Source organism: Pyrus communis, chromosome 2, assembly GCF_963583255.1.
Source record: "Pyrus communis chromosome 2, drPyrComm1.1, whole genome shotgun sequence".
NCBI lineage: Eukaryota > Viridiplantae > Streptophyta > Magnoliopsida > Rosales > Rosaceae > Pyrus > Pyrus communis.
Genome location: NC_084804.1, coordinates 32,569,670 through 32,589,718, shown reverse-complemented (window position 1 = coordinate 32,589,718; position 20,049 = coordinate 32,569,670). Strand labels below are relative to the sequence as shown.

Here is a 20,049-nt window from a genome sequence, read left to right as displayed (position 1 = left end):
TTTGGTGAGATTGAGATGATATCAGCAAGACATTGACTAGCTCGGTGAGCTGAAGTTGCAGTGAACAAAGCTTATTTATCAACATTGAGAATGAGAAACCACAAACTAATGATACGAATAGGCCGGTATTCACGAAAAATAAACTTATTTCAAGTCACTGATTATTGCTAGGGTTTTCAAAACCTTCTCAAGCCGTAAACTCTAGTTTTAATGGCGATTCCGCCGTGGCTATGTCCGATTACCACTTTGGATACATCAGCCCCAATGCAGTAGACACGGTCATCGAATAACTGAAATCCCATTAACATGATTGTCTTTCTTCTTGTAATTTATCTTGATTTGTGTTACTGGAGATCTTCTGCATGATTTGTGTGACACATTAAAAGTGAGATCTAACCATGAGGATTACAAAAGAAAATTGACCTATCCTAATTTAATTTTATCAACATTTTAATCTAAGAATGTTCATGCCAAGCACAAAGCAATATCATCATCACTTGACCGATTAGGTCCTCTAACATGATCATTTAGCCGTTAGATTTTGTGTGGATGTTTGAAAATAAATACATATATACTATAGAGTTTTTGGGGTGAAATTTGAGTTAAATATTTTTTTAATTGTTCTAGCCTTTAGATTTAAATTCAGGTCATCAATTTTTTTTTTTTACCGTCAAATATGCTCATATTCAATCACAACAGCTCGATTTAATACATTATAAATATTTTTTTTTATAAGTTGGACAGTTAGGCTATCTCCAACACCAAAGGCTGGCTAGAGGGCTCATCTTAGCACTCTGGCCCTCCAAGATATTAATATTTTAATGAACAGTACATGACCATATTTGCCTCCATCTCCAATCGAGGGCTAAAGGGCCATAGGGCTCGTTCCTGTCACAAAAACCGTCTCCAACCAAGGGCCAAACATAATTTATTATTTAAAAACTACAACTTAAATTCAAATCCAACGGCTAAGTGATGTTAGCTAGCCGTTGGATTTGAATTTTTAAAAATACTGTTTAAGTTTCATGTTGTTAAATACTTTTTTTTTATAGTGTATAATTTTTATGTTGGTTAATGTTATTTAATGTTGTTTCATATTGTTTAATGTTGTTTCGTGTTACTGAATTTAATTTAATGTTGTATAATGGCTTAGGAAGTTATAGGAAAAAAATAGAATTTAAAAAATATATGAAACAAATTTTGTAAAATAGAAGTTATAGGAAAAAAAATATAAAACAAATTTTGTAAATTAGAAGTTATAGGAAGTTATAGAAAAAAAAATAGAAGTAATAGAAAAAAAATTGTGTAAAAAAAAAAAATTCAAAAATAATGGCTAGCTGACATCAGCTAGCCGTTGCATTTGAAATTTGGCCTAGAATTCCTGTCGAATATAACCGACATGAATATATTTAATAAATATATTCCTGTTGGTTATATCCGACAGAAACGCTAGAATTTATGGACCAGCCCAGGATTGACTGGCTGGTTGGATTGGGCCAGCCGGTTGGCCCTTTGGCCAATTCAGATTCCATGGGGCTCACGAGCCCTCTGACCTAGCTCTCTGTTGTAGACGATTTTCGAACTATTTTCGACCTTCTGGCCATCTGGACTCTTCGGTTGGGGATAACCTTAGATGAACCAATTGCCCATTAATTGTAGTTGTTGGATGACTGAAAGAGTCTTTGGCTCATGATGAGTGGCGTACAAAGCTGCAAAGCTCGGTCCCAACCATTTATTTTTCGCATGGGTCATTTTGGCCCAATGATTGCAAATGACTTTGGTGAGTTTAAACTAAGGATTGGACATAGTCTAAGAGATGATTAGATGTTGTTTTAGGTGTTGTTAAGTTTAACGAATATGAGAATCCTCTTTGTGAGGATTCGAGAATCCTTTAATCATATTCATTTAACGTACATTGTGTGGTCAGTTTTCGTCAGGTACTACTGTTTATAAATTTTAAATAAAAAAATTTACTATAATTTTTGACCGCATAATATATGATAAACGGTTGTGATTGGAGGATCCTCGAAATCCTCTCTCAAGTTTAAGAGGGACTTCTGTACAAGTTTATATTCGATAAGGTGACACTGATATGGTTAAAAAAAAAAGTCTCCTTAATATTTTTGTAAACTGACGTAATACCTCACAGAATGAACAGCAATAATTGATTTCATTTGTACCAAACGAAAGAAAGATTCCTCCTTGATGTGATGATGACCGGCGGCACATTGATTTAGTTTGAAAAAGATACATGTGAGCAAGGTCGGATCCATTAAGGATGACCGGCGGCACATTGATTTAGTTTGAAAAAGATGAATGTGAGCAGGGTCGGATCCATTAAGGAATCAGGATGGTCCTAGAATCACCCGCAGGCATGAATAAATGATTATGAGAATCTTCAAGGACCACCCAAAATTGGGCAGTGCTGGAGAATAACAGCAATGGCTGCTGCACGCTGTGCAAAACAGAAGGAGAAAGAAGGAAAAAAAAAAATATATATATATATATATATATATATTTTTTTTTTTATAAATAACTTGGCCAAAACAATGTCGTTTTGAGCCAAGTTATTAAAAAATTTAAAAACTCCTCACCTTCCCGTAATAGAGCCTGACCAGTCACCATCTTTTATTCTTTATAGAATAGTCAGATTCACCAATCACCATCTTTTATAGAATAGTCAGACTCACTCGCCAATCACCATCTTTTATAGAATAGTTCAACTTCTGTCTCTGCTCCCACATTTATTTAAGTTTTCTAATTTAGTGTTAAGTTCTTACTTATTTTTAGTATTAGTTGATACAGATTTATTGTTAGAATTAGGTTTTTTTTTTTGCTTTAAAGAACACTAATTAAAAACAAAGGGGCCGAACAGTGAATCTTGCAAATGATGTTTTCATATTTATTTTAGTGTTCATACATATTTATTGTTGATTCGTTACTTACAGTCAGGGGTTTTTAGTACATACATATTTGTTTACATTGAGAAAGATAGCTTAGTTGTTTATAAAGATGTTTTTTTTCTTGTATTGACAATGAAACTATCATGACACGTGTATTATATCCCGTCGTGGACAAATTTAGTATTTCTATCTTGTTTAGCACAAAAATTATGAATGAAAATTGTAGTTTGCCATTTATTTGTTCAATGATGTTTCGTCTATTTTTTTTTTTGGAGCTTTTATATTGGGACCATCCTAAGTTAAAATTCTAAATCCGCCACTGCATGTGAGGTGATAGGTCGTCATCGGTTTACTTGTATAGATTGCCCACTAATCTGTCTACTTCTCTATCAGTGGAAATGTCCTAAACCCTAAAAATTATTTGAGTTTTGTTCTTAGTCATTACGTTAAAGAATAACTCAATGAATGGTTTTAATGCTAACGACATTGAGGTCTTTTCTGATAAAATTTGACACCTGTTGAACTATATATGTGATTAAGTTCGAATAATATCAGTGTCTTAAATAAATGACCTGAGTGTCATTAGCAGTGAAATGTGAGGCACAAAAGTGATCCATAGAGAATGTGAAGGAACGTAAAAGTGATCAACTGAGAAGACCCCTCCTTATGGAGTTCACCAATGGCTTATTGTGGTCTAACACATTGTTTGCATAGCTCGGTTGTTGTCTTTCTTCCAAGACCAACTCGCTTAGTCGCTGAATTAATACATCAAAGTCATCTTGGGTCCTTATTAGGCTGAGACGGACATAGCGGTTTTCAGCTGCAAACTCGCTACCGCTACGCCCATTAACTTTTGCTTCTTCCAGGACTTTGCAGCAATCTTCATCTTCTTCCCTCTCGCACTTCACCCACGCATAAGCTGCCAATGTAACATGAAAATCGTATAAGTTTTGAACCTACCTTTTCAATTTGTTAGTGCGCTCTTATTTTCACCATTTGCACAGTACATATCTCATATATGTCTAACAAAAATTCTATGGTGCTTGCAGATTTCTGCCTGGAGTTTTTGTGCTTGCAGATTTCTGCCTGGCGTCATTAGTTCTTGACAGTTTCTACTCTTTGTTGTTAAATCACGGTATAAAACTGAATAAATAGTGAAGATGTTACCTGGTGAGGGTCCTCTAATTTTCTGAAAATAAGTGCAATATTGGGGTGCAATTTTCTGTAGAGAAAATCGGTTGGAAACAGATAGGGTGTTGGTCAATTTTTCCCAGCGGTCCTTCATGGTGGTGTATCCGAATTCGAAGATTTCCCTGCCTCCAGTTTCAAGAGCTACATCGATAAGCTTCAAAGCTCTTAGCTGAGCATCCCGAGAAACACCCATGCTGCTTGTACTCATATACTCCGCCATTCTTTGATACACAGACTCATTCTTTATCACTGCCCATCTGCATGCGCAAGTGCAAACATGCCAAGCAATATGTCGTTACTGAAATGAGCTTCTTTAATTAATTGGTTCATCAACTTTTAACTAAGCCTGAAATTTGAATAACGGGTTCTTTGGTGTGGATCTGGCTTCTCAGTCAAAATTCCGATCAGCGAAAAACAGGAAATACGAAAATTTCTCAGCCTTGAGCAAATAGTGTTACTAAAAAAATATAACGATAAAATGATTGTGTTTTAAAATGTGTCATATTGTCCCCAAACTTTTTGCAATTTTTAAAACACTCCTAGCATTGAGTTTGTCTCCAGATAATTTGGTTTTATTTAAGCCATGTCACTATTTAAACCAAGCCACATCAGCACTTAACAAAGAAACTAACAGAAAAACTGATGGAGGTATGACATTGGCACAAATTCGTAAGATGAAGTATGACATTGTCATTTTAAAAAGATGAGGTATGAAAGTGTCGTGAGATCAATATTTGAGGTAGCTTTTTGTATTTTACCCAAAAAAAATCTAACGATAAAATGATTGTGTTTTAAAATGTATCACTTTGTCCCCAAACTTTTTGCAATTTTTAAAACACTCGGTAGCATTGAGTAGTCTCCAGATAATTTGGCTTTATATTCCCCTTCCTAGTTGTCGACAAAATTGTTAGTAATTTTATGATGTCATATGAATTTAGGTACGTACCCAAATCGAGAGCCAGCATGGCCAGTGAGCTTGGAAAGTGAAAAAATCATGAGATCATCATCTACTGAAGTTGGAATCGCTGTAAAATGCGGCCAGTAATAGACACGATCATAGATTGCAGAGAAATTGGGGCCATGAAGAACTGCCTTATTCAGCTTCCCATCAGGATTGTTTGGTGAGGTTACAAACTCAATAACGTGATCGGCATCTGAAATGTTCTTCAATGATGATACATCTCCTTCAAACAGATAGTCCAGTGATCTGAAAAGTTCCGTTTGGGTCTCGTAAAGCTGTATGCATCAAATTCAAACTTGTCACAATACAAGTTAATTAGCAGTAACTTCATCCTCTTGTACTTTTACAACCCGTTCGTTCTTGTAGTTTACTATTAGCTTCAACTCAGTTCAAAGTTACAACCCGTTCGTTCAATTTTCTTGACGGTAAAACTGTACATATGATTTTCAGATGACTACACCGTTACTAAACATAACTGAAGTTTAAAATTTTTAACCAACATGAAACTAGGAGAGTTTGATTGAAACCACTAAAGCTACAGCGACCAGATTGAAACCGAGATCAAACTACGAGTCCAACTTATCGTTAATAAAAGGATATGTTTCCTCCCCACTATTCGGTTTTCTTCATTTCTCTTATATATATTTCTCCTCCATGTACCATAGAAATGAAAAATTTTAAAGACTTGCATCAAATTCAGAAGTAATTGAGATCGAACCTTGTAGTAAGGAATTGAAGCAACAACACTTGCAGGTGAGGAGGAATTCTCAGGAGCGAGTGCATGAACTGCAGCGTTGAGAAGTTGCGTTGAGCCAGCTCCGAAAACAAAATATTTTCCTTCAGTGACCGCATTTCCAACAACGGCATGTAATTTACGGATGCTCGCCTCGAGCTGTGTTGATATGTAAGAGTCATCAGGATAGGAATACCCCATTCTATGCCACCCAGCTACTAGAATTGCGCTTTTAGCTGCATGCTGCATCCAAAATGGCTCCAAGAAATATGGATTCCCACTGCAAAAACAACATTACATATCAAACATAATGGTAAATCAGAAAAGGCACACCCGAAAATATATGTTTTATACAAAAACAATCACAGAGCTCAAGTTCACGCTCCATATTTTTTTGGGGGGTTGGGGGGGGGGGGGGGGAAGAGAGAGAGAGAGAGAGAGAGAGAGAGAGAGAGAGAACCTTTCAGCATTTGCTGCACAATCAGTTGTAAACTCAGAGCAGTCAGGGCCTCCGTAGCAGGAATTGCACTCACAAACAGGTTCCTTTCCATCAAGAACCAAGCCGTCCAAGTAGGCTCTTCCATGGCCTGAGCAACAGATGGCTGCCACCTGCTCAGCTTGTTCTGCTGCTCTTTTGGTCCAACTCAGCGCCCACTCTCCATCCGTATAGATTGATTTAAAAACCACCAATAGATTAACAAGTAAAGAACACGCTAGGATAACAACATAGGAGCATTGTGCCTTACCCATATATGCTTACTCACCTAGCTCTCTACTAAATTACATGCATAGCAGCCTTATATATTGTTCATTTTACCTTTAACGCACTTCTGTCAGTTTTTATTCATTAATTTTTTTTAATTTATTCAATCTGATGATTGAAAATTAAGAGAAGTTTGTAAAAAGTAAAAATTGACGTGTGGATAGCACCAACCCTATGTATACTGATTTGAGGTTTGAGTATTTTTACTATTTTGGAAAGTCTGATACAAGTTGGTAATTGACTAGAACCAAGAAAATTTCGATGCCTCTGTTTTACACGCAAACTACTTTTCTTAAGCGAAAGTTAGGAGTAGAAAAGTCTTCAGAAAATATTCCTCGCATTTGGTTGTTAAATCCGACACGGAAAATAAAAACAAGAATAAAATAACATTCATGGCATCATCTTGTTGAGTAAAGTATTTCCCTGGTGCTGACAAATGACAAATAAATATTGTAATCAATTCTTAAATCTCACATCAAATCGTACACCTACCTCTGAAGCTGGTATTTTCCAGGATTTAAATATTAAACTCTTAACCACTAGTCGTGCTCTTAGCTTTAGGTCAAGGATTCAATTCCCTGATTAGACTTTTTGAGCCTTTTTACTATAATTATTTTGTTTTCAGTTTTTAATTTTTAATTTTTATATATTTTATGCTTGAGATGTGAAAAAAGTACTTGCACAACATAAAATAGTTTTTTGTTTTCTTTTTATGCATCTTTTTTTTTTTGGGTACATTTCTTCTATATCTAACCCGCTATCTTTGTCACTTAGTATTACGATTTAGTGGTGTTCATTTTCACATATAAATAAAAAGTTTCAAGTTCAAATGTCGTAGATGGTGAGATTGATGGCAATTTTTTCGCCCAACGGCCTTTAGTGTAAACATCGAGGGCTATTATGGGATTGTGCTTAAAAAAAAAAACAGCTATTAAAAAGTTTTTTTTCGCCCAACGGCCTTTAGTGTAAACATCGAGGGCTAGTATGGGATTGTGCTTAAAAAAAAAACAGCTATTAAAAAGTTTTGGAACATCATATGTGTTTGGTAAATTTTTTTATTTTATTTTTAAAACTGCTGCCAATAATAGTAAAAAGCAAAAACAAAGTCTACCATGCTTCTCCAAAAAGTTTTTTTTTTTCAAAGCATAGTGAATAGTGCACATTTAATGAAATTTTCAAATAACAATATACACCCAGCATATTTTACAAAACTCAAATCTTTGCTCTTGCATTATTCTCTTTGGCAATTATTATATCACATTCAATACTATATTATTTTTAGTCATTTAGCATATTCACAACGATTTTTTATAATAGTTTACCAAACACTTAAGACATTTTATTTTTGGTTAAATGCACTTTTACAAGAAGAAAAGTTAACCAAACATTTAACAACTTTATTTTACAGTTCCATTTTTTAAAAGAGCGCAACAATACCAAACTATCCCTAAAAAAACAAGCTTAACACAACAATAAAAAAGTAATGAAGATTAAAAAACTGTGACGGTGGTGGTGGAATGGTTGATAGGGTAGATAAGCTTGATAGTGGTAGTTGAATGGTTGATAGTGGTGGAATGGTTGATATGCGGACCCTCATCAAGCACCAATGTTGGCATCAAACTGCGACTTACTTCTCAACTCAGTCCCTACTCTGTATGGAATCTGCTACAGTCAGTTCCGCTCGGAAGAGTCAAGACTTGTGATGCCTGGGGCGCCTTCCCTCAAGTATTTGCTTTGTCCTTTCAAGAACACCGAAAAATATTGAACCCCCAATACCTATCCACAAAACTCGTGGTCCAACACCCTGCATCAAATACCACAAGAGAAGCTTAATACGGGTTCCTTTTGTTTCTCATCGAAAGGAATTGCTTGCCGGCCCAACAATCAACGCAGTTCAATGATCCCAACCGTCTACTTGTCAACGCGCAAAGATCATAGAAAATATCAAGAAGTCCGAAATCAATTAGTCTTCCAATTATTATGAAACGAATAAACAAACATAATGTATCCGACAAGCAATGAAAGCATAATGAGAAGAGGGAAGGGAGAGTAAACTCCAAATATAACCCTAGAATTAAAGATAGGAAATCTATGGGGATGCTGAACTGAAAGGAGAGACATTGGTTAAAAGTCTTCAATATAAAGCCCTTAGAAAATTAGATTTCTTAGAGCCTCTCAATCCGAGGAGCCAATTCTACAGCGGAGACTCCCAACAGACACAAAAGATGTTTCTTGCATTCCAGCAATGACGCCGATTCCCAGCTTGATTTGGCATCTATGTCAATTTGCCACATAAGCCTTTAAACAAAAACTAGACATTTGACTTTGACATCTCAATTGGAGATGTTCTTCATTAAAATAAAGTAAAAAATAAGACAATTATCAAGTTAAATTTCAGTAGCAAGGAATGGTCAGTTGTTATACCTTCCAAAAAGCACGACTTCCTTCTTCTCTCATTATGGTCCCAACACAATCACAAATTCCTTGGTACTGGTTTCCTGATCCCTGCAAAAGTTAAGAAGCAAAGGGCACGGTGGAAAGGAAAGTTAAAACAGAGTTAATTCAATCTAAAAACAGAAATGCACATTAATACCTGAACCATTAATCTCGTTTTTATCACGTCAAGGGGAGTAGTTATAGCTCCAGTTATTGCACCTGCAAGTTAGAGAGAGAGTAAACTGAAAGGCTTTTCATTGAACACTGCATTATTATGAGATGATTAACCTAGCACATGCAAGTTACTTTTTCTATTTGTTGAAACACATGCAAGTTACATAAGTACCAATAAGCATGAGTGGACTGGTTATGGTGTACTTAATACAGAGTACAAGTTGGCATGCAAAATATCATCTTAACTAAGAATTTTCTTGTTCTTTCTATCTTCAAAAGCTTGTTTATATAACTAAATTTATTAAATGATACATCAGAATTTAAGAGGACGAACATATCATTACAATGGCATTCAGGGTAGGAGTTTGTGTGAGATAGTCTTTATGTAAGTTGAAGGACGACTCTACAGCTACCCAAAATGACTTCCTAGAAAACAGATAAGGTGAGTGAGGCCTACATTATAGATATGTGTATAAAGTAATGCATACAAACATTCATGCATACACACAGAAGTATAAATCCCATAGGAATTACATGGTGAAGAGTAGAGAATAGCGGGCAGAAAGTCCAAAGAACCCAATCTAAAGTCAGAAAATGTATGATGTTATGTTACCAGCAAAAGCACCAATTAAAGCAACCTCAGGGTCTTTCAGATCTCTTCGTGCCTACAGGGAAGCCAGATTCTAATCATTTTTCCAGGACACACAGTGACAGATCCATGTATATTCCAATGCAGAAGAAATAAATAAAATGGCAAAGACTGAAACTTTAGGGACGAGAATGGAATCAAGTCCAAACTACATGGCCAAACAATGCAATTAGACTTGAATCATGTTTTTCAATCACACACTCATAGACACAACCCATGTATTGCAATGCAGATCAGCTACCAAAATGTTTTGAGGGAAAAAAATGAAGCTGCAAAAAACTTTATGGGTAGCAATCAAATGATTTCTAGTGGTGAGTTAACATAGCTAAAGCTTACTATTTTTTGTATAGAAAATGTGTTTAGCTTTTAACTAATAGCATATTTGAACTCGGTTCAAGAATTCCTTGAACATCTCCATTAACAATTATAAATATACTCTTATCCTACCGCTAGTTTAAATCCTATTCGAAGCTGCTCATAGATGCAAAACTGAACAGCATCAAATGGTAAATCTCGCAGTAGGAATGATCCATACCCCTGCAATCACACAAAGACATCAAGGCATAAGAACCAAAGCCTTTTCACAAGCTAAAAGCAAATACTATAATGAGCGAATCCGTTGATTGTAAAAGTTGTATACACAACATACGACCTTTGTTTCAAGATAAGTGATTTGTTGTTAACTAAGATGGGACATTTGTTATAGGTTAAAGTTTAAACTAAATAAGAGAAACCTCAGACTCAAACTTGGCTCAGAGAAATTTAGAGTGGAGAGCACTACGGGTGACATACCGCGTAAAGACCTTTGAAACCCTCCTTAGCAAGAATAAGATGGACAGCATCTGGGGCTGAGGAAAATTGTGCGGTTTGCATCCTTTGCTTGACAACCTAGGAATAGTCAAAATGGTAACAAGGGGAAGAAACAAATAACTAATTGATGGAAATCAGAAACAAAACAACTTAACTACCTCTGTTGGAACTCGTACAACAGAAGAAGCAGCACCTGCAATGGCACCTGCAGTCTGATTGAAGTCTTAATACCTATTTAAATAACAATGGCCTTTGTGAAGTAATTTATGTTTCCTAGCATTAAGGATTGTTAGTTAATGTGCATTCAAAATTGGGTAACATACCAAATGAGCTAAAGCACTAAGGTTTTCTGGCAATGCGTTCAGAAGTTTCTGCTTTGTAGGTTCATAAACACCAACAAATATGGCAGAAGCCCTGTGAAGATTCACACACTTAGTAAGAAATTTTGAAGCAATTCAACAAATCTGAGAAATGGAAATAACTATGAATGTATGACAGATTGACCAAATCTGCATGTTACTCCAAAGGAACAAGAGACAACTACATATTTGTACTTTCATCATATGCACTTTTCCCCATAAGGAGAATATACTTGTTTGTTTGCAGATAAAACTACGAGATCTTGTTCAAACTACAAGAATGATATCATGTATCTTGACAGAAGTTGCACCAACTCCTCATGTCTAATCATTTCCAATTACAATGCTATTCCTATGTAGTGCCGATTGAGAAAAACTTGACAGAAGTCGTGTTCCAAACGCAATGCTATAGTATAGGACTACATAAACATGTAAACTAGACTAACCCTTTATTACCTATTTGCCGGACACAGACAGTTCTCAAAGGGAAATGCTTGAAAATGAGAAATAAACAAAAATAAAATAAAAAATACAAGTACGTACCCTGCAAAGAGGGAAACAATATCATAACTGTTCACTAAAGTTAGGAAAGAATGGTTTTAACACTTTTCAATAGGTGATAATATCGTTTGTTAAAAAAAAAAAAAAAAAAAAAAAAACACTTTTCAATAGGTTTTAAAGTCAGATAAATTATGTATCAAAAGAAAACGAAAACAGCTGGTCTCCAAATTCAAATGCATCCTCAAATGGGGAAAATTGGATGCACTATACTAATGCATGTAAGGTTTCGTAATATATCTTGGTTAACGTTTCAGACAGCTTAGGCCCAAAAGTCAGGTTTGACATAAATGATCACAAAGGCATATGGAACAGGAAAAACACCAAAGTAAGCAATCAGCATGTAAATTTTCAGCAAACGCCTATCTATCTGATATTGAACTGTACTTCCTACCCAAGTTTTTTTTTCTTCTTTTTAAGAAAAATATGTACTTACGGTAAGACACCAGCAAGGTTTCCAGCCAATCCTGAATATAGACCCTTCAACATAATTTGCCCTCCAGCATGGGCAACCTAAAAGTGAATGCAAGGAAAGAAAAAATAACGATTTAGAGAATAGGCAAGTATTATGTAGGAATGAAGACCATTCCATAACCAAAAATACACAGATAGTTACATTAATGAAAAGCCACAATAGTTCACTTTTTGATAACGAACTACGCAATTCTAGAAAATCACTATTCATTCTACAAATGGAAATTTGTGAAACCATATGTAATAATATAGAGTTTGTTGCGCAAAGTATAACTATGACCCAAAAAATACTGAACCAGTTGATTAAGAACATATACAAAGTAATACTCGTGAAGGTCATTGAACATGGACCAAGACTTTGTAACCACATATGTTGGGAATTAGTCACTCCCGTGTTAGATAACTTAGCGAATAAAGATCAGCATAGTAGCACCTAGAAGTGACTCCCTATAAATATATAAATGAAGGCATCATGTAGTGGGAATTAGTCACTTAAATGTCAGACAATTTAGCCAAAATGAGCATGGTAGCACCTAACAGTGACTCCCTATTAATACATAAATGAAGGCGATGATTCTTCCACTTGTCAAGACAAGCAACCTAAATATATAATATGAATAAATATTTCCTTTCGCCTACAAGACATTCCAAACAGAACCCAGAAGATAATTAAGAAAGATATTCAGTATAGCTTACATGCCTGTAATCGAGTTTTTATTGTGTCAATAGGGTATAAAGCTGCTTCTACAAAAACACCAGCAGCACCGCCAGCTATGACACCATCTGCAATGCTCATAACAAAGCCAAAGAAACTAACTTCTCTCCTTGTAAATATTCATACAAATAATTGCTCACAATAGTATGGTACACAATTGGAAGAAATAATCATTTTCCAGTGCAGCATTAGTTAAAAAATATATAAAGAAACTCTGTTAGATGAAATCGAAGGAGACCACAGTTTATGCTCGCCTTTTCCATTTTCACTTGATCAATAGCTTCAGGGAGGTTGGTTTTTTTTACAAGGTTCAACATTGCAAGGCATCTGCTTTCGCATTTCATAAAAGTTCACTCCACTTGGCACTTGTTTTCGAAAACGATGGATTGATATAATGCCTCTCAGAACCATTAACTAATAATTGGAACCACATTTCACACATAACCAACACATGACTGAAAGTTCGAAAAAACAATATTCACTATATGCATCTAAATTAGCACAAGAGCAATCAATAAGTTGTAATGCTTACCGTAAAAATCGCGTAAAAGATCGAATGGCGTATCATCTCCAGCACTGGCTGTTGTCAAGCAGCCATTTGGCACCTTCTCAGAGCTACCCATCCTGACGGCTACCACACTCGTAAAGAACAATTATAAGCATTAAATACATACTAATATGACATACATTGCACTGGAAGAAAGATGGAAATCATATTACAGCTAAAAGAAGCCCTAGAAAATTAAAATCCAAAACAAAGTTTTTCTCACTCATAAGTGAAATTACAAAGTTAATTTACGATGTTTAATAAGATTATCAATAGCTTTGGGTAATTAAACAGAACTACAAAACTAAGTTAACCCCGGTTTGGCTGCCGAGAAAATAGAGTTGGGAAAAAAGGGAAAGGAAAGAGATCATCCATGTATATTTTGGTACAGAATTCTCAGTGCCTGCGATCAAACAGGGGACCTGGGAAAAAGAGTAAATGGAACGAAATTGAGATCGAGAGAGAAGACAATCAAAAGAGAAGTACCGGGTGAATGTGATTGAGAAGTTTTGGCTTGCATCGTCGCCGTTCGAAGATTTTTCGCAAGGTCCAAATCCAAAACTGTGCGGGGCTTTCAGTTTGTATTCCGACTGAGCAGAGAAATTTTGGAAAGGGTAATTTAGAGCATCAAATTTTTAAACTAAATTTACAAACTATGTCACTGCTAGACTCACTTCAATCCTCGGCTATAACCTATGGACAAGGATTGTTTGCCTCCCATTTTTGATGCTCTTCTGTTTGTGTGGTCACGGTTAAGCCCACATTAACATTTTATATTACTATTCATTTTTGTCTTATTATCTTTATAAAAAAATAATATAAAATATTAACGTGGCTTAACAGTGACCACACAAAATAGGAGGGCACCGGAAGTGAAAGGGCAGACAATCCTTGTCCATCCCCCAAAAAACACGAAAAAAAAAAAAAAACCCAACCCGTGGCCTAAAACTAACCTCAAATCTAAAACTCATCCCACGCCCAAATACCAGCCCAAGTTTAGCCCACAAATTGGAGTGGACCCCAACCGCTGCGAGTGCACCATGGGCTGTGAAGCCTAGACACCAACCCAACTCGCCCCAACGCGCCAGACACCAGCCCAACGAGACCCCACCCACGTGGGTGTGTTCCCTGGCTGTCACATCATGTCGGTAGCCGTTGGGCTACTGTTTTCGATCCAAAGGCTGATTTTAAAAGGGTTGTTGGTTAATCCAACAGTCCACGTTCAATTTTTTATTTATTTATATAATTATTGAATTCAACGGCTTAGATAGAATATAATCAAATCTAACGGTAAAAAAAAAAAAGATCTTATAGTCCAAATTTAAATCCAACGGCTAAAATAATTTTAAAAAATTATTTAACTCAAAATTCACCCAAAAACTCTATAAATACCTATATATTTGTTTAAACATCTACACAAAACTCACATTTCTCCTACAATTCTTCCAATTTTTTTTCTACCATTTCTTCTCATTTCCAAATTTTTCAAGATGGCAAAAGAGCATGTTAGAGGTCATAATTGAACCTTTGACGAAGATATTGCTTTATGTTTAGCATGAATTTCTATTAACGAAGGTGGTGCTGTCGGCATAAATCAAAATAGAAAGGTTTTGTGGGGTAAAATTGTTGATAAGTTCCATGAAAACTCCAACACCGGTCGAAGGGAAGTTTGTCACGCCTTGGGCCCCGAAATATTTATTTTCGGGAAATAGTTCCAATGATAGGCCCAAATCAATTTTTCTGTTTGATTTATTTCCAAATTGTAACTAGAATTTATATATACAAAACATGAGATTTCCTTTTATAATAAAATTCTAAACTCCTTACTTAGTTCGATTTCTCAAGTAAAGCTTTGTCTCGTTTATTGAATCTCATTTATTTTATGGCTGCATCTAACGTCTTGTTAGACTGCCTACGTACTCTAAACAGGGATCAAGCCATTCGTAGTTTACAATTCCAAAAATTAAACCAAAACCAAATATATTCATTTAATCCAACATATACCACAATCGTATTAATATTCAAACCACATTAGTTAGGTCTCAAAAGCATAATTAGAATAACGAAATTCGCATAAAAACACAATGTCGGCTCCTTGGCCGTGCGCCGCCGTACCCGCTGCTGCGGGTGGCGGTCGGCCGCCCAGGCACGCTGAAAAATTCAACTATTTCTAAAAATTCTCAAAAATTACATAAATGAAGATCTCAAAGAGTAAAACAAACTTTATACCTAAGGACAAGTCCAATTTGGCCCAAACCCGCCGAAAACCCTATACATGTGTGACCTCGAATCATCACCTTCGATGCTCTGCCGCCCCTACAGTTGTTTGGGCTTTGTTCTAGGCCTTCAGGAAGTCTAGTAATGGTGGTAATTGGAGGGAAACATTTCACAATTGGTGGAATTCGGACAAGGGTGGCCACAACACCCACTGGTGTTTCATCCCCAAACCACCTCCAAAACCTTTATGTTTTTTAGTAGAATTGAGAGAGGGGAGGTAGGGTGTGTTTCCAAGTAATGGGTGTGGCAATTTCGCCGTGAAACACCACGAAGGATGTCGGTTCTTCTCGTTGGGTCGGGTAGGGAAAACACTCGCACCCTCTTTCCCCATTCTCTCCCTTCTTTCCCTTCTTTTTTTCCCCCATTCTGATTGGCCCATGACTCTCCTTTTCTCTCCTTCCCTTTCCATCACAGCCACACATGTGGCTTCTCAGATCCTTGCTCCAGCAAATCTGGAGCCTTCCAGAAATTGATTAAATGACCATTTTATCCCTAACTTTAATCGTTAATAACTTCTTTGTTATAACTCCGTTTCACGAACGGTTTGCGCCCACGCGTTCGTGAGATCGAGCTCAATTCAAAAATATAAATTGTGACCTCGAATGGTCTACGAATTTTAAATAATTAACTTCCAAACCTCAATTTTGTAACCAGTTTAATTTAAAACTGATCTCAAATAAATTAATATAATTTCTTGAAAATTAATATAAAATCTCAATAATACAATTACGTGAATTATAATAATTTCCCAATTCTATCTTCATAACTGTAAATCGATTTATTTTCGATTTTCTCCACATATTCATAATTATATTATCTAATTCATATCTTTAAAATTTTCAGGGTGTTACATTCACCCCCTGTTAAAATAAATCTCGTCTTCGAGATTTCAACCGTCAAGTTACGAGAAGGAACTAACACTACTTCCACCATTTCTTTTATAGTGAAATAAACTTATAACATGCATCTCCAATTTTATTCAAGTTACAAATATAGGTGAAACATCGAATTATAATCGTGATTATTACTCACATTCTCATATTCCCAAACACATTCATTGGCAAAATACATATAAAAAATCCTAACCACACCCATTGGCAAAATAAATATCCACATTAACCCAAAATTTTTCATGGCCTTCATTGGCTATACACAGCCGTTACCCCAATCCTTCTTCTAAATTTTTAGCTACCATCACTGACGATACCAACATCAGAAAATACTCGATATTGGTAGCATAATTATTCTAAATTTACAGCCATAACTATTCTCGGCCAATTAAATATCAAAATTCTAAATCATCCATTAGTAACCTAGTAAAATCTCAAAATTTCAAGCCAAAGCTTTATAATTGGCAAACCAAACATCAAAAATTTCAACCAAATTCATTGGAAATTTCCAATCACACTCACTGGTTAATGGAAAGAAGATTAAAACCAAATTTGCAACACCACTAATATAAATTCTCATTCTATAGTTCCTTCCATTTCTATGATTAACTAAATTGCTCATAGTAAAAATTTAAGCCCTTTAAATCTTTCTTTCAATTGTTTTTTTTTTTCTCAAAGTACAACCACAGATATAATAAATAAGTGACTCGCACCTTCAAAATACCATTCACATTTCATCAATTAAAAGAGAAATTTTAAATAGGTTACACTCTATTGGCCAAACATACTAAACTTTATTTATCACATAGCCACTAGGATAAGTGCTCGTTATTAAATTGGTTCGCAATAACCAATTCAACAATGAAAATTCAAAACTGTGGTAACCAAACCTGACACACCCCGACTGAGGTCAGGGCATGTTGGGCGTCACGTGGAAGTGACGTAATCATGTGCACAGTGCATGCAGAAGCTAATAAATAATAATAAAAGTACGAATAAATAAAAACCTAGCTCTACACAAGGTAAATAACATACATGTGCAAGCGTAAGTGCGAGAAACAAAGTTCAGAGCACGGAAGACCTAGTGCAGTCTGGGAGAAACAACACTAAATAAACACACCCAAAGGTGGTCCTACACTGGTGATAATTTGTCAGATAAGCCGGGAAAATCCTCTGGGGAGCCACCAAAAGCGCTAGCCAAACTAGAACCTGGAGGGGCGCAAAACAGAAAGCATGAGTGGGCAAAAACAAAGCTTTTCAAAAACCATTTCATAAACAAAGTTCTAACCCCTCGCCATAAAACCTGTATACTTCCCAGAAAATAGAATACATACATACATATATATATATATATATATATATATATATATAAGTCATGCTCAGAAATATGCCATGTCAAATGCCTATAAATAGAATGCAAGTGCTCAGGTAATGTCAAACAATGCCATGTAATCGGTCAACCGGAGTCACCTAATGTGACCTGTACGGCTGAATCTAGAGCTCAAATCTCCAACTCACTAACTATACCTGCACACGAGTCGGAACCACCTAAAGTGGTCTGTACGACAGGACTGGGTGTATAATAAGTACGCTCAAGTGCTACGATCACGTGAAGGCTGGGCGAATAATTGCGGGTCACCTACGAGTCGGAACCACCTAAAGTGGTCTGTACGACAGGATTGTGCACCTAACTTGGATCTAAGATGAGCGTGTGGTGCGGGAGGTGAACATCACGTGAAGGACTGTGCCCAACTCTGGGCGGGAGCACTAACATTGGAGGTGCAAGTTATGAGTCTCTATGCATCTCAAATCACTACTGAACACAAACATAAACCATAACTTACCTGACACTTACCTGTGCGTCCGCAACACCAACACACACATATATATGAAACTAATAATGCATAATTAAATATGCAAACATAAAGCATGGCATATAAACGTATAAACATTTCATTTCACTTTCTGGGAAAAACATAAGTATATAGGTATATATGGAAAACCAAAAGCCCACTCACTGGTATGTAGAAGGGTCGTAAGCCCCTTGCCTCGAGTGATCGCGCTCGTCCTCGGGATAGGTCTCACCTATATGCGAATCAACTATAAATACGTAAATTTTAAAGCACATAACCAACAATACGAAATAACTTCTCATACAATGCTCAAATGGGGTGTATGGATACACCAACGTGATCTACTCAACCTCACGAACATCTCCATATTTTTAGAATAATTTTTCGACGCCGCATGCGCCCCCACCCGTCGCCCACGCGCAGACGCGTGCCTGGCACACTGACGGCGTCAGTTAACGCCGTCACGAATATTCCGTTAACGTCGTTAGGAATATTCTGTCCAAATTGACGGAATATTCTGTCGTCTTCTCCGGCGGCGTCGGAAAACCGAGAAATTTTCAAAACTTTGTATCTCACTCGTTTTTCAACCAAATTTCACAAAATTGGTACCAAAATAAAGCTTACAACAAGAGGAACAAATCCATACCACTTTCAAGCACCAAAACCAACCGAATCTCGCTGGGAAAACACCACCAACTCCGGCCAAACCTGCAACTCATGATCCCGACGTCCAAAACCTTCAAACGAACCACCCCGAGCCTCCTAAGGACCTCACCAAGCTTCCTACAAGCTTGAAATTCCCAAAAACACAAGAATTAACGTGTGCATGAACATTGACCAAATCGGGGGATCCCGAGTTCGACGTGAAAACGAAGGTATCCTTACCTAAAATGGGTATGGTTGAACTTCTAAGGACCTCACGAGCACGAATATGTAGTTTGTTTCCTCGATCTGTGAAGATTTCAAGGGTTTTGGGTGTTGTCCGTACAAGAAAATAGGAAAGGGAGAGAGAGAGGGACTCGGGACAAGGATAAGGATGAGGGTGAGTGTGGGGGTGTGTGTGTGGTCCAAACTCCACCAATCAAAACTCAAAAACAATCACACAACGAAAAAAACCATACTAGGGGCAAAACCGTCATTTCACCCCTACGATACGAAAAGTTCAGGACAGGCTATCACAAAACCCTTCGAGATTATAATTACAGACTTCCCCATCAATTCTAGCTGTGATCGTCAGTGGCTAAGTAAATATCAAAATGTCAAACCAAACCACTAAAATTGACAAATCAATTAGCAAGGTTCCAACCAAAATCTTTGGAATTCCAACCATGATTACTTGCCACTAAAATAAAGATCCGCAATTTTCATTACCATGGTATGAAATCAAAATCTCATTCCTTGATTTCCTTCGTTTCAGCAATTTACTCAATTACTCAAGGCAAAATTTTAAAAACCTTATCTTTTCTTTTCTTTCTTTTCTCTTATATTGGTAAGAAAATAAAAAGAAGTAAATGAACATAAGGCTTATGGGTTTCCATACACCCAAATTTGTCATGAAACCACATAACACACCCAAGTTTGTCATGACACCACCAAACACACTTTGGTATGTCAAGAGACAACAAATTGTGCAGAAAATGAAGCATCAATGAATCTCTTTTAAACTACTGGTGGTCCAATTGTTTTCTCTCACATTGACAAATCAAATGTCAAATTCCGAGTCATGACTATCGTGGCTAACAAAATATCAAAATTA

General features: G+C 36.3%; 2 protein-coding genes across 3 annotated transcripts; both read right to left on the bottom strand.

The window, feature by feature from the left end:
- Positions 1-3,252: 3,252 nt before the first annotated feature.
- LOC137726357 (tryptophan aminotransferase-related protein 4-like) lies at positions 3,253-6,546 on the bottom strand. Its single transcript, XM_068465275.1, has 5 exons — positions 6,249-6,546; positions 5,774-6,068; positions 5,041-5,330; positions 4,071-4,351; positions 3,253-3,822 (listed from the first exon to the last, which is right to left on the bottom strand). Exons 1-5 carry the CDS (start codon positions 6,536-6,538, stop codon positions 3,548-3,550), a joined length of 1,431 nt encoding a protein of 476 aa, XP_068321376.1. The 5' UTR covers positions 6,539-6,546; the 3' UTR covers positions 3,253-3,547.
- A 1,342-nt stretch (positions 6,547-7,888) lies between these two features.
- On the bottom strand, positions 7,889-13,904 carry LOC137725951 (probable S-adenosylmethionine carrier 2, chloroplastic). Of its 2 annotated transcripts, XM_068464797.1 has the most exons (12): positions 13,760-13,904; positions 13,259-13,357; positions 12,712-12,794; positions 11,974-12,050; positions 10,944-11,034; positions 10,779-10,832; positions 10,603-10,698; positions 10,258-10,347; positions 9,775-9,826; positions 9,145-9,206; positions 8,976-9,056; positions 7,889-8,355 (listed from the first exon to the last, which is right to left on the bottom strand). In XM_068464797.1, the coding sequence occupies exons 1-12, from the start codon at positions 13,791-13,793 to the stop codon at positions 8,242-8,244; spliced, it is 933 nt and encodes a 310-aa protein (XP_068320898.1). In that variant the 5' UTR covers positions 13,794-13,904; the 3' UTR covers positions 7,889-8,241. The 2 variants fall into 2 exon arrangements, with proteins under 2 accessions (XP_068320898.1, XP_068320899.1); XM_068464798.1 differs by lacking the exon at positions 13,760-13,904 and having other exon boundaries at positions 12,712-12,823; positions 13,259-13,345.
- Positions 13,905-20,049: the final 6,145 nt, after the last annotated feature.

Excerpts from the sequence above, each read along its gene's own strand:
- LOC137726357 (XM_068465275.1), bottom strand. The coding sequence starts at position 6,538 with ATGGGTAAGGCACAATGCTCCTATGTTGTTATCCTAGCGTGTTCTTTA. Across the intron at positions 5,331-5,773 it reads CTTCAATTCCTTACTACAAG|CTTTACGAGACCCAAACGGA; the intron begins GTTCGATCTCAA and ends TGATGCATACAG. Across the intron at positions 4,352-5,040 it reads CATGCTGGCTCTCGATTTGG|ATGGGCAGTGATAAAGAATG; the intron begins GTACGTACCTAA and ends TTGCGCATGCAG.
- LOC137725951 (XM_068464797.1), bottom strand. The coding sequence starts at position 13,793 with ATGCAAGCCAAAACTTCTCAATCACATTCACCCG. Across the intron at positions 11,035-11,973 it reads AACCTTGCTGGTGTCTTACC|GGCTTCTGCCATATTTGTTG; the intron begins GTAAGTACATAT and ends GAATCTTCACAG. Across the intron at positions 8,356-8,975 it reads GAAGTCGTGCTTTTTGGAAG|GGTGTTGGACCACGAGTTTT; the intron begins GTATAACAACTG and ends TATTTGATGCAG.